We start from the raw sequence: 17198 nt of genomic DNA on the forward strand, positions 1-17198 counted from the left end.
GGTTGTGTCGAACCTCTGATAACTCGAAGTGTAAAGGTAGGTCCCTTCAACTTCGACACAACGGTGTTTGACTAATTAATGTTTACCAAAGCATCGTTTGAAATACAAATCTAGTTTGGTATCCTTTCGATGAACAGTTAATACAATTACTGTAATAAAATACAAACATGAAGCACCAATAAAGAGTAAACTCAAAACACACAGATAATCTCAACAATTAGGAATTTAGCATGGAGTCTATCGCGAAGAACAGGTAGGAGTCTAGTCCTGCACCATGACCGTGGAATATATTTATTTTATGAAAAAATAATAATCTAGAAATGCATACAAAAGCAAGTCTAGCCAGCTCAAGCTAGCTCTATTCCACAGCATAGGGAATTTTTTTTATTTTTAGAGTCAAAAAGGATATTTTGTAATATAAGATTTCAGAGACTAAATGTTAGTCTAGTAGGAGTCGTTTTCACATGTATAGTCTGAGAATCAAGGGAGGTAACTCGGCGATCGTAAACAAACCAATGTCGACCATTATGGCTGCCGACGGGAGTGCGACGAAGGATGACAGTGGATAAAAGCCAGTGTTATCTTTCATGTGGCGTGTGGCACGCTATTGATAGCTAATGTAACATGTAGGTGCTGGAATACATCCGGCGTCAACATTGATACCGTGTTGGAAATGGATAAACTAAGCATAATATCGGGGGCATTGTTCTTCGCCGCGGATATATTCGCTGTCACAAGTTTGGCGATGCCGAACTGGATAGTATCAGAAATCGGCGGTAAGTGTACATTCCAGGAAAGTTGTCATTGTTTTGATCAGGAATGAATACAAGATGAGTTAATGATGTCAATTTGGTCTCATATTAAGCTATTTTTTAAGCTTACACTCTTCACATGGTGCCAAAATGGTGCCAAAATGGTACACACTTCCAGGCAGTGGCAGAATTGACATTTCGTGAGTACCAGAAGCTCCGAGTAGACAATAATACAATTAAAATAAGACTATCAAACTGTTTGTACGACTTTCAACTGTTGGTTTGATAATTATGAAAAGTCATGTGTAAACCATTGGTTTTGTTGTGCCAAAAGAGCAGTCCATAATGGTATGGTGTATTCATAATTATTAATACCACTGTTCCCATATATATTTGGTGCAAACATTCATCAGGTGTAATAGTTCTTTATTAAATAAGGGTGTTGAGTTGCTTTGTGGTTAAAGCGTTCGTTCATCACACCGAAGACCCGAGTTCAATTCCCGATATGGGTACAATGTGTCAAGTCTATTGTTTCTGGTGTCCCCCGCCATGATATTGCTGGAATATTGATAAAAGCGGCGTAAAACCAAACTCACTCCCTCTTTATTAAATGCCCTTTTCCATAAAACTTTCAAAGACTTGGCTGAGTCATCATGGCGGTCTAATGAAGCATCTTGCAGCTCAGAGTTGCGTCCCTTAGTGTGCCAGGATTTGAGTTCCGTTACAAGATTTGTGTGTCATGTGGTCTGTCAGCATTATATCAATACTTGTGGCCTCTGTGGATATTCAGGGTTAGAAGGTGCCGACAGCAAGCTATGCTGGTCATATAAGGCAAACAAGTGGATCGGGTGGTCCGGCTCGAAGACTTGGTTGATGGTATGTCCTCGTACTCTGGCGGCATACATCGTTGCTCACGATATCAATCACAGGATTGTCTGGCCCAGACGATTATTTATAGGCCCCCTACATATACCTGAAATATTGCGTTGGCAAGCAACAAACAAAACAATTCTTGATGGTTTAACCACATTGGCAAACATATAAAACCTGTGTCAATCCAGCTTTCCTCCCTGTCCCACACTAAACTGACAGTTTTATATGTAACTGAAATGCTGTTCAAAGCTGGGCTAATCCCCATTAACTGATGTAATGACTTGCAAGGAATATGTAAGCTTCAAAGATTTTCGGTGGACTGCCACAAGATAACACACATAGCCCAAATGTCATAAAAGTGGACTGTCGCCCAAAATAGACTGGCATGATTGATGTTGGAGTCAAATACTTGAAACTTATTAGAATGCAGTGTAGTGTGCATGGCTACCAGGGTAAGTGGATTAACATGTCATGTTCCCTTATCAAAGTTTGTATGGCTATAGTTTGTTTCATAATCAGGAGGTATAATACATAAGTACCTTTACATTTAAACAAAACATACATACCGTATTCGACGTAATAAGCGCCCACAGCGATATTTGCTAAAATATTGGCCAGTGAACAATCCCAATTTGACCCCCTTTCGATTAATCAATGTACACAAGACTTATTTATTCGCGTATGATACGCACTCATGTGTTATGTGCATACTTAATTAAGGGCAATTAAATTCTGGAAAAATATATCTGTCGTATGTAAACATTTCAGGCTGTCAGCATGGTCAGCATAAACCACGATATTTATCTTTCAACTCTGTTTTTTTCACTAAAATCATATTCCAATAAGATCCCCCTATTTCTATTTTTGAGAGCGCCATAGGCGCTTATTACGTTGAATACGGTATGTAACCACTTTTTAATATGAACAGAGTTATTTATATAAATATGACAATTTTTGGAAATGTGTTGTACATCTTTTTTCAACTGATTTTTTTTTTGATATTTAAGAAATAAACAACAAGTGGGAGTTGTTTATTTCTTATATGAGATATCAACATTATGTACAGCCTATTTAACAAGTTTAAGGATGTTGATAAAATGTACAAGCTTTAAAAATATTTACCCCTATTTATATAATGATGACTCCCTCAATAGAATCTGTCGGACAAGTCCATTTTATCCACAGGTGGGTATTTCCTGCATTTTCTCACAATCCTCACGTCAAATACCTGTACCTTTTCTACCAATACCGATTGTCATATCTCTCCCGGTATTGGATGCGATCATTCGGCCATCGTGTTTTTCTGCGTTGCCCAGCTACATCTATGGGGAACAACTCACTAGACTCTCCCCTCTAAAAAAATAACATCATCAAACATACGGCGTCATCAACTTGTGAGCACATGTTCGAATCTCCAGAAATGACCTCATGATAGAACAATGTTTAATCGTGAAATAAACCACGCTTCGTTCTTCATTGTTCTTTGCCATTTATTGCATAGCCATCTTCTTTTTGTAAATAAATCATGCTGAGCCTCTTTTATGGGAGGTCAGTTGGTCATTGCCATGGTAACGAAACAAAACTCATGTTCCAAATGCATGATTTCAGAAAATAAACCCGTGAAAAATGCAGGGATTAAAATTCTACAAGCCCTTATTAGCATGCATAGGATAACTTTAACATTAACAAAACAGGCTTGTGCCTTAAGAACTTGCATAATAAAGACCAATCTCATTAAAATCAGATCTTAGTTCTCGCTACCCGCTAAACAAAGATCTGAAGACATCCCATTACGGGTCACGTCAGACCGACCTTGCGTTAACTTTGACCGACCAATGGAATGCCCAATCAGAAGGCAGCTTTCTTGTGCTTTACGGCACTAAATTCAAATTGGCGACTACGCTTCGAAACATATTTTGACAAATTCTTGATTACAAATTTGAAACCTGAACAAAAGAACCTTCTGGAATGGCTAATAGATGGGCTAGACTGTATGGATTCAGTCGTTAAACCCGTAACTATCGTTCGGAATAAAGTTTTCGAGGTTGCATGATAAGAAATCATATTCCGACTGTCACTTTCATAATCTGGTAAGCGACGCTCTGATTGGTCGGATGAAAGGTCATTCTGACGTGACCCGTAATGGGATGTCCTCAGATCTTTGTTTAGCGGTATCGAGAACTAAGGTCCGATTTTAATGAGATGGAATAAAGACTTTCTAACGGGTTTTGTGGAATGGACACATCAACTGGTGCCAAGCAAACATTTCCAAGTTGGGGCACATGTATTCCAGTTTTGGTAAGGGTACATTTCTATTTAAAGAACAGTACCTAGGGTACATATCTGTAGTACCCTGTATGGCCACAGCCAATGCTTGTACTAGTCATGCTAGTAGCACAATACTTGGTTTGGATCTCCAGGGCAACCAATGCACCAGTTTGATAACCTCTACTCTCTTTGTTCTTTAAGATGACAACATTGTATCTGAAACATTCTCTTCCAGGGGACACATATATCGGTCTGCTACAGACCTGCCTGACCATCTACGGCCGCCCGACGATCTGCTTCACGCCGGACCCGGTGCGAGGGGAGTGGCTGCTGACCTTTGTCTGCATCGTGATGGGGATTCTGTGTATCAGTGTCACTATTGTGCTTCTCGGAGTCTCCTACTGGGAGTACAGGGTCATGAAGTTTGCCCGCTGGCTCGGCTTTGTTGCAAGTATGTCACATTCGGAAAATCCTTTTTTAGAACTTTGTTGAGGTCTTGTACATGTTGTTGTGCATTATGTATATGCATATACAGTCAAGTCTCGTTAATCGACACTCATTAATCCGACAATCGGCTTTATCCGACACGAATGATGGGACCAAATAAATCAGTGCTATATAGCCCCATTAATATAACAGTCTTGCACTCCAACTCCAACCCACCTCATTTGCAACAAATTACGAAATTCACTCATAAATCAGTGTTGTTAGTCCGACACAGTGATCAGCATACACCATGGTCATCTGCACGCGAGTACACAGCCTGTGTAAAATAACAATATGAATATTTTCTTTTTCCTTTTTTAATTACAACATGTTTCTATCATTATCAATCTTATACTTGTCCGATTTTCGATCATGAATGTTGATACAGCTAAATTACGTTTATCCGACATACTTGTTAATCCGACATAATCATATGCAATCATCCATGTCAGATTAACAGGAGGTTAAAACCTCATTTTATCTCCATGCATTCCTTATGTTTATTTCTTTAAAGATTGACACATGCAGTGAGAGACTTTATAGGCATTTAGAAGTTGAATAGAATTCTAACATGTCTAACAAGGTGTAGTACGGATACCAACTTATTTATTATACATGTACATACACTATGTTTCATGTATTAAAAGACAGTGTTATCCATAATACCTTTGTCACAGCGCTAGAAAGTAACATTTTTAGTCCACTAGTCCTTATAATGATATAAATGGCAAATTTCTACTTGTCCGTATGATACCTTAACTATTGGGCAGTTTGGCAAGACTAGAGGACTAGCGCCAATGTCTACCGCTGTTATCATAACATATACTGTGTTTGATACTAAGCTGGGTCCTGGGTTCCTGGAGTTTTTTTGGTGTTGTATTTGATCTAAAGGCCCCTGAATGTTCACCTCATACAGTAGAACACGTATAGAGCGAATGAACAGATACAACGAACTGTTACAACATCCCTGATTAATCTCCTCTATATTATCATATAAAATTTATGTATTTAACAAACTCCCTACAGCGAACTATCATATATCATATATAGCGAACTGATATCTGGTCCCCAACAAGCCCGAGCGAAAACGTATATAACAAACAACATATATAACGAAATGACTTCCCCAGTCCCTTGAAGTTTGTTCTATCCATGTTCTGCCGTACATGTGTTTGAACTTCAGTGTTATGATAAGGACCGCTTGACTTAAATGCTTAATTTCGGACACTGCACATGTTATGTTGAACCTTGTGTTTCTTTACAGCCATGTTTATTTATGAGGCCAAAAAAAATAATTTTTGATTTTATGGAGAAGTCCACTATAATTTTGCGTCCTGCTTTGTAAAAGTGGTTATTTTGATCATGTTCAGTATTAGTAAAGAAATAGGTGATTTTTTTATAAATGTTTGTGGCAGTGGTACCAGATGTGGTGTCACATGACAGAAATCTCAGCTTGATCCAGTTATTGGTAATCAGATAATGATATTTCTGAGTCATTCAGTTCTATAGTGCCTTAAAATATCCAGCTTCAAGCTGTTCAGGAGCACTTAAACCACCTTTGTACCATGATGTACCATGATGTACCATGATGTACAGAGGCTATGATACGTCTCCATGGGGATTGGGGTTGGACCCCATCAACCGATGCTGGTTGTGGGTGGCGACTAAACATGCTAAATGGATCTGTTGTGGATCGTTATTCACCATATCAATCACTGGATTGTCTGGCTCAGACTAGATTATTGACAGGAAGCTGTCATATAGATGGAATTTTGCTGAGTGCGGCATTACACAAACAAACAAAGCGTCTGATACGTTAAAAATGACTTTTTACTTTCAAGTAGGATTATGGTGATGTAATGTTCAATTGCTCTTTTTCCAAACAATCTGATAAAGTAGCATGTTGTATAAAATTGTTGGGTGGTTAGAAACATCCTCACGTCTCAAATTATATCACTGAATAACTCTCTCACTCACTCTCTCTCTTTCACTCTATCATTTACTCTCTCACTCACTCTCTCTTTCACTCACTGTCATTTAATCTCTCACTCACTCTCACTCACTCTCTCTTTCACTCATTCTATCACTTACTCTCTCACTCATTCACTTGCTCTATCCCTCACTCGCTCTTTCACTCTCTATCACTTACTCTCTGACTCACTCTCTCATTCGCTCACTCTTTCACTCACTCTATCACTGACTCTCTCACTTGCTCTATCACTAACTCTCTTTATCACTAACTCTCCCTCACTCACTCGCTCTTTCACTCTATCACATACCCTCTCACTCACTCTCTCACTCGCTCTATCACTTACTCTCTCACTCACTCTATCCATTACTCTCACACATCATCTCACTCACTCTCTCAATCACTCTATCCCTCACTCTATCACAAAATATATGTGAGCATCTGAACCTGTTGTAGTCTGGTTATTATGAGATGTAATGCACCATGTGTTTCTGTTGTAGTGATTCTGTTTTGCCTGGCGGCAGTGATCTTCCCTATAGGATTCGACATGGATCAGATCGGGGGCGAGGCCTACCAGCTCCCCAACAACTTCCGGGTCGGAATATCCTACATTTTCTTTGTCCTAGCTCTCTGGATCACTGTTGTCTCTCAACTCTTTGCCAGTAAAGTCTGTCTGCCACATTTCTGATCTCGGAACATTTCAGTGACTGGACGCTCCAATTATTCACACTATGCTAGTCAAGAGGAGTGCAGTCATGTGGTAGGCCTAGCATCAGGAATCTCACAGGCTTCCCGTCTTGTATTAGTGATGAGTAGTGCTTACTAATACCTCCACATAGTGGCTGTGGTCGTTTGTACCTACAGCAAGTCATCTGCATTGACAGACGGCGAAGTTCATCGTCAGCACTTCACAAGTTTGTATGCCACCACGTTTCTCCATCACCTGTTAATACGTAAGGCTTCTTAGTGCTGTGCTCACTATTTCGTATCATTCTATGCCTGGTTTAACTGAGAGGAAATAGACTGATGAGATCTTCGATTACGGACGTTTTTCTTCTACAACATGTGCCATATCTTCGACAGGTAGGTATGTACAAAGTTCATGCATCAGTAGGGCTCATTTGACTTCCGTGGAATCTACAAAGCCTGACACATTCATTAGCAGAGTGAAAATAGGCTGAAGACTCTTCTCCACAGAGTGGCAGTATGTATTAAACAGGTGATGGAGAAACGTAATGGGTTCAGTCCTGTGAAGTATTCATCATGACCAAAGTTCACATCAACTGTTTCTCTATCGAAGCCAGCCAGGAGATACGGTGGTCTTGACAGATGATCTCCGTTGTGTACCTGTCTTTGCCTGAGAGGATGTAGACGCCCATTGTTGTAGAGAATATAACCTGCTATTCTTGGTTGGGTACAATTAGGTTCTGAAGAATCATGTTTCGAAAGCCGATTCCTTCTTGGAAAGAATGTAGAATGTAATAATATTGGAACCTTTGCTGTCCTGTTGTGAAGATGTGTCACATTCACTGATGCGATAGCACTATTTATTATCCATGTTTTTTTCCTTTTCTACAGTGAAGAAATTAAAGTGCAGTTTTCTCCTGAGATGCCTTGCACAAGTATTATGAAGAGCTTTCAGGCAAATGTACAGAAATGATGAAATCCATGTTTGTATGAACAAAGAAGCATTGTTCTGTAAAACAAACAATGACAAAGGTAGCACTTCTTTTGCATATTATCAAACAAATTGCTGGACAACAATACATCATATGTTCAAAAACAATTTTCTGAAACTGTTTTCTAAATTGGTGATGATATCAAGCTACCATCTGCATTCCAGTAAGAAGTTGTGAAATCTTCCGAATTGAAAATCCAACTGAAAAATCATCCATAATTCAGCTGATGGTATTTGCAGAATTTTGTTAGAAGGTCCTTTTGACACTTAGTCCAACTCAGTACCTTACTTTTCCAGGTATTTCCTTCCACAAGTGCAATGACTGTAGATCTGCAGCGTGATGTTTGTGCATACTCTGTAGAAGTGTAGGGCTGCTGAAGTGTATTCTGATGATAGTCCATAGTGTACATAATCTGTAGGTACATGGAAATATACCCAATAGAGAGGGAACCAGTGGAATTAGCTCACCTGAATACGTTTCTCTAGCTACTGTGGGCCATGTGTTGTTTCAATAACTGTGTTTGGTGAATTCATTCAGCCAATGCAAGAGGCCTGCTTTGTCCACACATTGTGTTAGTGGCACTGGTGGTGTACAGACTAGTCATCCTTTTCCAAATATAAACGTGATATCCTGTGCCCCATTCATGACATCCCGTGCCCTATACATGATATCCTGTGTTCGATACATAATATCCTGTGTCCCATACATAATGTCCTGTGCCCCATTCATGACATCCCGTGCCCCATACATGGTATCCTGTGTTCGATACATAATATCGTGTGTCCCACACATAATATCCTGTGTCCCATACATGATATCCTGTGCCCCATACATGATATCTTGTGCCCCATACATGTTATCCTGTGTCCCATACATGATATCCTGTGTCCCATACATGATATCCTGTGCCCCAAACATGATATCTTGTGCCCCATACATGATATCCCGTGCCCCATACACATTGTCCTGTGCCCCAAACATGATATCCTGTGTTCGATACATAATATCCTGTGTCCCATACATAATATCCTGTGCCCCATTCATGACATCCCGTGCCCCATACATGATATCCTGTGTTCGATACATAATATCGTGTGTCCCATACAAAATATCCTGTGCCCCATCCATGACATCCTGTGCCCCATACATGATATCCTGTGTTCGATACATAATATCGTGTGTCCCACACATAATATCCTGTGTCCCATACATGATATCCTGTGCCCCAGACATGATATCTTGTGCCCCATACATGTTATCCTGTGCCCCATACATGATATCCTGTGTCCCATACATGATATCCTGTGCCCCAAACATGATATCTTGTGCCCCATACATGATATCCCGTGCCCCATACACATTGTCCTGTGCCCCATACATGATATCCTGTGCCCCAAACATGATATCTTATGTCCCATACACATTGTCCTGTGCCCCATACATGATATCCTGTGCCCTATACATGATATCCTGTGTTCGATACATAATATCCTGTGTCCCATACATAATATCCTGTGCCCCATTCATGACATCCCGTGCCCCATACATGATATCCTGTGTTCGATACATAATATCCTGTGTCCCATACATAATATCCTGTGCCCCATTCATGACATCCCGTACCCCATACATGATATCCTGTGTTCGATACATAATATCGTGTGTCCCACACATAATATCCTGTGTCCCATACATGATATCCTGTGCCCCATACATGATATCTTGTGCCCCATACATGTTATCCTGTGCCCCATACATGATATCCTGTGTCCCATACATGATATCCTGTGCCCCAAACATGATATCTTGTGCCCCATACATGATATCCTGTGTCCCAAACATGATATCCCGTGCCCCATACACATTGTCCTGTGCCCCATACATGATATCCTGTGCCCCAAACATGATATCTTATGCCCCATACACATTGTCCTGTGCCCCATACATGATATCCTGTGCCCAAAACATAATATCATGTGGCCCATGCATGATATCCTGTGCCTCATACATGATAGCCCATGCCCCATATATGACATCCCGTGCCCCATACATGATATCCTGTGTCCGATACATACTATCCTGTGACTCATACATGATATACCATGCCACATACATGATATCCTGTGTCCCATACATGATATCATGTGCCCCATACATGATATCTTGTGCACCCTACATAATGTCCTGTGTCCCATACACGATGTCCTGTGCCCCATACATGATATCCTGTGCCCCATACATAATATCACGTGGCCCATTAATGATATCCTGTGCCCCAAACATAATATCACGTGGCCCATACATGATATCCTGTGCCTCATAGATGATATCCTGTGCCTCATACAAGATATCCTGTGCCTCATACATGATATCCTGTGCCCCATACATGATATGCCCACTTGTGTATTCAAGTACAACACTTGTGTTTTCGTATACAACACTTGTGTATTCATGTACAACACTTGTGTATTTGTATACAACACTTGTGTATTCGTATACAATACTTATGTATTTGTGTACAGCACTTGTGTAATCAAGTACAACACTTGTGTATTCATGTGCAACACTTGTGTATTCATGTGCAACACTTGTGTATTCATGTGCAACACTTGTGTATTCAAGGACAACACTTATGTATTCATGTACAATACTTGTGTATTCAAGTACAACACTTGTGTATTTGTATACAACACTTGTGTATTCGTATACAATACTTATGTATTTGTGTACAGCACTTGTGTAATCAAGTACAACACTTGTGTATTCATGTGCAACACTTGTGTATTCATGTGCAACACTTGTGTATTCATGTGCAACACTTGTGTATTCAAGGACAACACTTGTGTATTCATGTACAATACTTGTGTATTCAAGTACAACACTTGTGTATTCAAGTACAGCACTTGTGTATTCAAGTACAGCACTTGTGTATTCGTATACAACACTTGTGTATTCATGTGCAACACTTGTGTATTCATGTGCAACACTTGTGTATTCAAGGACACCACTTGTGTATTCATGTATAAAACTTGTGTATTCAAGTACAACACTTGTGTATTCAGGTATAATACTTGTGTATTCAAGTACAACACTTGTGTATTCAAGTACAACACTTGTGTATTCAAGTACAACACTTGTGTATTCATGTACAACACTCGTGTATTCAAGTACAACACTTGTGTATTCAAGTACAACACTTGTGTATTCAAGTACAACACTTGTGTATTCAAGTACAACACTTGTGTACTCGTATACAACACTTGTGTACTCGTATACAACACTTGTGTACTCGTATACAACACTTGTGTACTCGTATACAACACTTGTGTATTCAAGTACAACACAGCAGCAGTGTAGGACATGTGGGGACTAAGGGGGCCTCATTCTCTAAGTGTTTTATTGGCTATATGTGTGTATTGTAGTCTGGCATGCAAGATGGCAACTCAGTGCCATTACCAAGCTTGGTATGAAGGACATGGATATAAGATATTCATTGTAAATAGTTGTATTGTCCAACCACAGGAACTATGTCAGGGTATAGTCTCCATCAAAGTTTTCCCCTTACTTAATTGTTCATTTCCTTAAAGCTTGGGACCCTACGTGCAGTGGGCACATTGTTTGTACTCGAGATGAAGATGTGATCAACATCATATTTATCCTTTCCAAAGAAAAGTTTCTTATGTTTCTAACGACGATTGCTATCATTTTATCAAGACAATATTGTCATGCAGTTGATCTGCAAGTCACAGCTGAGGAGCTTTAACATTACTGATGCCACATTTTGTTGTATTCATAGATTGGAAGAAAATTAAAACTAGATTTATGTTCCTGAACATATGTTATTAATGAGGATGCAACTTGTCACTAGCCGTTTCAGTTTGTGTACTTATACAGTATCCCAGAGGCTGGTACAATTTCCGGCTTGTTCGTGGTTGTCCTTCTATGTTATCACTATTGAGACTTGGGGAATGTTTCCATGCATCCCCGTTTTATATGTACATTTGTAAACATTTTACTGAGAACACTGCTAACAAGCATTAATGTAGTTAGGTAATGGTCAACAGAAGGAAGTACCTGAACATGAATCTCATCCCTATTCCTTCCAATCCAATGCATACTGACCTACTTGTGTTTACATGTTTTCAAAGACTACTTTTTTCAAAGCATTTCTTACCTATTTATTTCAATCTGACGAAGGACAAACATAATGCTGTAGGATTTGTCACGGATGTTGGTGTTATGTCGAATGATTTTTAACGTCCTTCAGTTTAACTCTGGCTAAGTGTGCAATAGCTGTTTTAATCGCATAAGTGCAGATGGATGTAACTTCTTTTAAAAGACATGAAATGTTTAATGAACACTCCAGTTATCTTTTCCAAAATGTGGAGGGATATGTATATGATGCAGAATCTTCATTTTGGTCTTTGATGAGGATTTTTAGAGCAGGGAACAGGATGCCCAGTTGCCCAAGGTGTTGCAGTTCAAATTGCTGAGTTACATCCCTTAGCCATGCCAGGATTTGCTGGTCATTGGTTCAAATTTGGTGATTCCCGGTCTGTCAGTGCCAGGCTGATTTGTTTTCCCTAAGTGGGAGTTCTCTATGATATCTGTCATTTCCACCCACTTTTGGCTTTGCTGTATTTATCATGTTTATGCTTGGTTTACAGATCCGCTGACCTTAAAAATGAAAACTTAAGAGAAAAAAATAATATCAGAAGGGCTAGGTTAATTTAATACCGCAGATGGTAAATATCTCTTTGACAATATTTTTGTTACCACTTTACCAATCTAAGTAAAAATTTAAGATGATAAAAAAATCCATTTTAAGCATATTTTTTACATTTCATTTTTTATCTACCGACCAAATGTTTCTCTATAAAAATCTGAAATGCCGATATGACCAACATTAAAAGATCTGTTACAAAGTCTCTCTTAAAGCTAACCATGCTAGCTCAGAGTTACATATATTGGGTACTTCAGGGTATACAATTGTATATTATCAATCTCAGTGGAAATGCATTGAATAATTAGGAATGATAGTTGCAGAAATCAAACAAAATAATTAACAAGATATATCCATGTTAATAATTTATTATGATTATTTTTTCTGATTGTTTGGGCCAGCTGTATGTACAGTCCTCCCATACTGTGTACATCTAGTCTCGGATTATGTGAACAGTATTTAGTGGCATGATGGGAAGAGGAAGACATGCATGATACGTGAACCATGGTTTTGTCCATTGTGTGTGTTGTGGAGCAATGTGATACCTTGTACAAAAACCACTTTGACATATGGAGGGCAGTTAGATGTTGAGTCAGCACAACCCTGGCGGGCCTACCTAAGGCACGGGGGTAGATGAAGGAGCCGGGCATAAGTCTGCATCACAGATATATGCAGACAAGAAGAGTGTTTTATTTTATTTACGATTAGTGCACATCCTTGATCGTCGTCGGTTGTCCAGTGTGTTATGTCGCCATTCTGTTAGGATCAGGGGTGGTCGGGTAGCCTAGTGGTTAAAGCGTTCGCTTGTCACGCCGAGGACCCAGGTTCGATTCCCGACATTGGTACAATGTGTGATATTGCTGGAATAAAGCCGAAAGTGGTGTATAACCAGACTCACTCACACACTCACTGTTAGGATCAATAGCCTGGTCCCATTGGTCACTATAGCATAGTTTTAGAAGTGACATCACCAGCTCTATCCCACAGGCCCTTGTGGTGTTGCTTAAACAAGTGTCAGAAATGCTGCGTCCTATTATTTAAGAAATAAACGATCAGTGGGTGTTGTTTATTGTACAACAAAACTCTGCTGGGAGAATAAACCTTGGGGGGCGCAGTCCCTTCAGTGTTTAATTGTACGAAAAACAATGACCACGAGTTGTTTATTTCTTACATGAGATATCAACATTATGTACAGCCTCTTTAAGGATGATGGTGACATGTACAAGCCGTAAAAATACTAAGCCATATCTAAATATTGATAACTCCCTGAATAGAATCTGACCGCGTCAATGTTGGACAAGTCCATCATATGAACAGGTGGGTATTTCCTACATTTTCTCACAATCCTCACGTCGAATACCTGCACCTTTTCTCCCAATACTGATTGTCATATCTCTCCCGGTTTTGGATGGGATCGTTTGGCCATCGGGTTTATCTGCTTTGCACAACTACATCTATGGGGAACAACTCACTAGACACTCCCCTCTCAAAACATAACGTCAAACATACGGCGTCATCAAGTTGCGAATCTCCAGAAATGACGTCATGATAGAACAATGTGATTTATGGTGCAGCTATCTATATACCGGTATGTAAAGATAATATATTTCTGACACTCATTTAAGCAATGACACAAGGCCCTGTGCTCCATCCCTCAGGGCACAGAATTTCTGTCTCTCAACCAATCAAAATAGCCCTTGTGAATTCGAGTGAGTCATAGATTTACGTTCAAAATGGCAGCTTTATCTAACTGTATTTAAACGATTGACAAAAATGTTTTAAATGATTTTTTAGTTGGTAAACATGGTAGACAGGGCAGGAAAGTCCTCATGAGCTTCTGCTTGAATGAGACGGAATACAAAACTTGAGACAAGTACTGGTGATATGAAAATGATTTAATCCTGAAAGAACGAAAATTTCGTTTTATTGGATATCTATTTTTAGGGTTGTGACATTCCAAAATAAATGAATGGGTCCAGGGTATGATAGAATGGGGATGTGATACACTGGGTAATCAAGGGTATGATAGTATGGGGATGTGATACACTGGGTAATCAAGGGTATGATAGTATGGGGATGTGATACACTGGGTAACCATGGGTATGATAGTATGGAGATGTGATACACTGGGTAATCAAGGGTATGATAGTATGGGGATGTGATACACTGGGTAACCAAGGGTATGATAGTATGGAGATGTGATACACTGGGTAATCAAGGGTATGATAGTATGGGGATGTGATACACTGGGTAACCAAGGGTATGATAGTATGGAGATGTGATACACTGGGTAACCAAGGGTATGATAGTATGGAGATGTGATACACTTGGTAATCAAGGATGGCCCTGATGTTCAAGTGGGGATTTGCTGAAACAGGTGCTTTTATTTATTAGGCCAATCCAATGTACTTTTTTGTTTAAATGTCTTGAGGGCAAAGTCAATATTAAGAAAATTTATATGTTGCCAAGTTTGATTTGAGGCTAATTTATTGCAGAAAACTCTTGAACTAAAAGTAAAACATAAAAAGTGTTAAATAAAACAGCATTCTGTCCTTTCAACTTATGTAAAATGTAGGGTAACCATTATGATCTGAGATTTTTAGTAAAACAAGAAACTACATTCATCTGTCTATCGTATAATTTTAGAACTATTCACAGACCGCCTTCATATAACCGGAATATTGCTGAGTGCGGCGTTAAGCAACAAACAAAGAAAAGAAAAGAGTTTTATGATGTTGAATGTTATGATTTTGCCAGAAAGGGTGAAAGGTGAAAGCCCCGATATGTCTGGCTCATGAAGTGTGTTGATAGTGGATGTATATAGGTTTTGGAGACGTAGTATTCAATTTTGATTGAAACTTTTATGCTTTCATATTAGGCCACATTTATCATTTGTTATCAAGAGTTCAGGGTTACACATGGCCACTGTGTTGCTATTGAGGGCAGTGTTTGAATTTAATATACCGTATTCGATGTAATAAGCACCCCGCTCTAATAAGCGCCCACGTCGATATTTGCTAATATATTGGCTAGTGAAAATCCCAAGTAGCACCCCTTCTGATTGATCAATGTACACAAGACTTAATTATTTGTGTATAATACGTGAGTTGTATGCATCCTTAATCATGGGAAATTAAATTCTGGAAAAATATATATGTCGTATATTAACATTTCAGGCTGTCAGCATTAACCACGAAATTTACCATCTTTCAAAATAATATTCCCCCTATTTCTAATTTTGTGAGCGCCCTAGGCGCTTATTACGTCGAATACAATAAGTCTGCTAGTCCGAGATCAGTAAATTTCAGGACTAGTAACAATTTCTTGTGGACTACCACTTTTCCTATTAGGTAGATTGCATCACTGTAGCGCAAGTTTGTGACTAGTGAAACTATGTCGGAAGCTGTGTGGACCAGTAGTAACTTGTCCAGTGAAAGAAAGGCTGCTTTGAACCTTATATGTGATCAGTTTAGTGTTGTCATGGCCAGAGTTTAACGAAAAGAATCCTTTCATAATTATGGAGGTATATTCTGTAGGTTGCAGTGCTTAGAGGATGTCATACAATAATAACCTATCTTTTACCTCAATGACGAACTGTGCTGTGAAAAGCAACTCTAGTATATGCAGATGACAGCATGAAAGTGGAGTATGATGGGTGTCACACCAGAACAGCTTGAATTTGAGTTGGTATCCATCGGGGCCTATAAGTGCACTTGCACTCAATACATGAACATCTCTGCAATTTATGGATCTTCCAAAAAATCACTCTACGCTGTTCATCAGTATCTGTTTTGTTGATATTTTTTACTAATTATTTATTAGTATTCTATGATTCACATATGTTCTGAATTGGAACAGATGTTTTCTGTTGTTGTTCAGAGTACCTGGACAAGAGGCTAATCAAAACGGTTGATTTCATATATTATGAAGATTTTTGTTTATGGGAAAGTCATTGTTTTGAAAGCTGAAGATACAATAAAGAATCTGTGTGTATATCTTGCATGAATTTGTCATGTATATTTTGTTTTGTTGGAAATGATTTTATGAGAAAACTATTTGTGCATGCAATATTGATGAGTGTTGGTTTTGATAAAATGTTTTGTACTGTTACGTTTCTTGCATTTTGATCATCATTTCAAATATTGGAACTTGGTGACGAGTTTATGTAGAAAGACCTTTTATGATAATATATTGTGGATGTTGGATCCACATTTCAGCACAGCAGTCCGTGTTTGTTTCTGGCAGAGTTCTCCAGGAAGCCAAATAGTAATACCTCATTCATAACAAACAGGTTTCCCAATGTAACACTCCATGCTTAATAATTGGGTCAAGTGTCATATATGAAGAAGACAATATATGGATGTCAACTGCTTTATTATGAGGAACACGATTTGGAGTTTATACTTACTCCTTCATCGGGTGAATTAATGCTATGAAGCAGATAACAT

General features: G+C 39.0%; 1 protein-coding gene across 1 annotated transcript; it reads left to right on the forward strand.

Annotated features, from left to right (window-relative positions):
• Positions 1-516: 516 nt before the first annotated feature.
• On the forward strand, positions 517-10646 carry LOC139468394 (uncharacterized protein C16orf52 homolog A-like). The gene is made up of 3 exons (XM_071250338.1): positions 517-776; positions 4129-4344; positions 6849-10646. The coding sequence occupies exons 1-3, from the start codon at positions 674-676 to the stop codon at positions 7034-7036; spliced, it is 507 nt and encodes a 168-aa protein (XP_071106439.1). The 5' UTR covers positions 517-673; the 3' UTR covers positions 7037-10646.
• Positions 10647-17198: the final 6552 nt, after the last annotated feature.

The sequence above is a fragment of the Haliotis cracherodii genome, unplaced genomic scaffold (assembly GCF_022045235.1).
Source record: "Haliotis cracherodii isolate W230 unplaced genomic scaffold, xgHalCrac1.p SCAF_2, whole genome shotgun sequence".
Taxonomy (NCBI): domain Eukaryota; kingdom Metazoa; phylum Mollusca; class Gastropoda; order Lepetellida; family Haliotidae; genus Haliotis; species Haliotis cracherodii.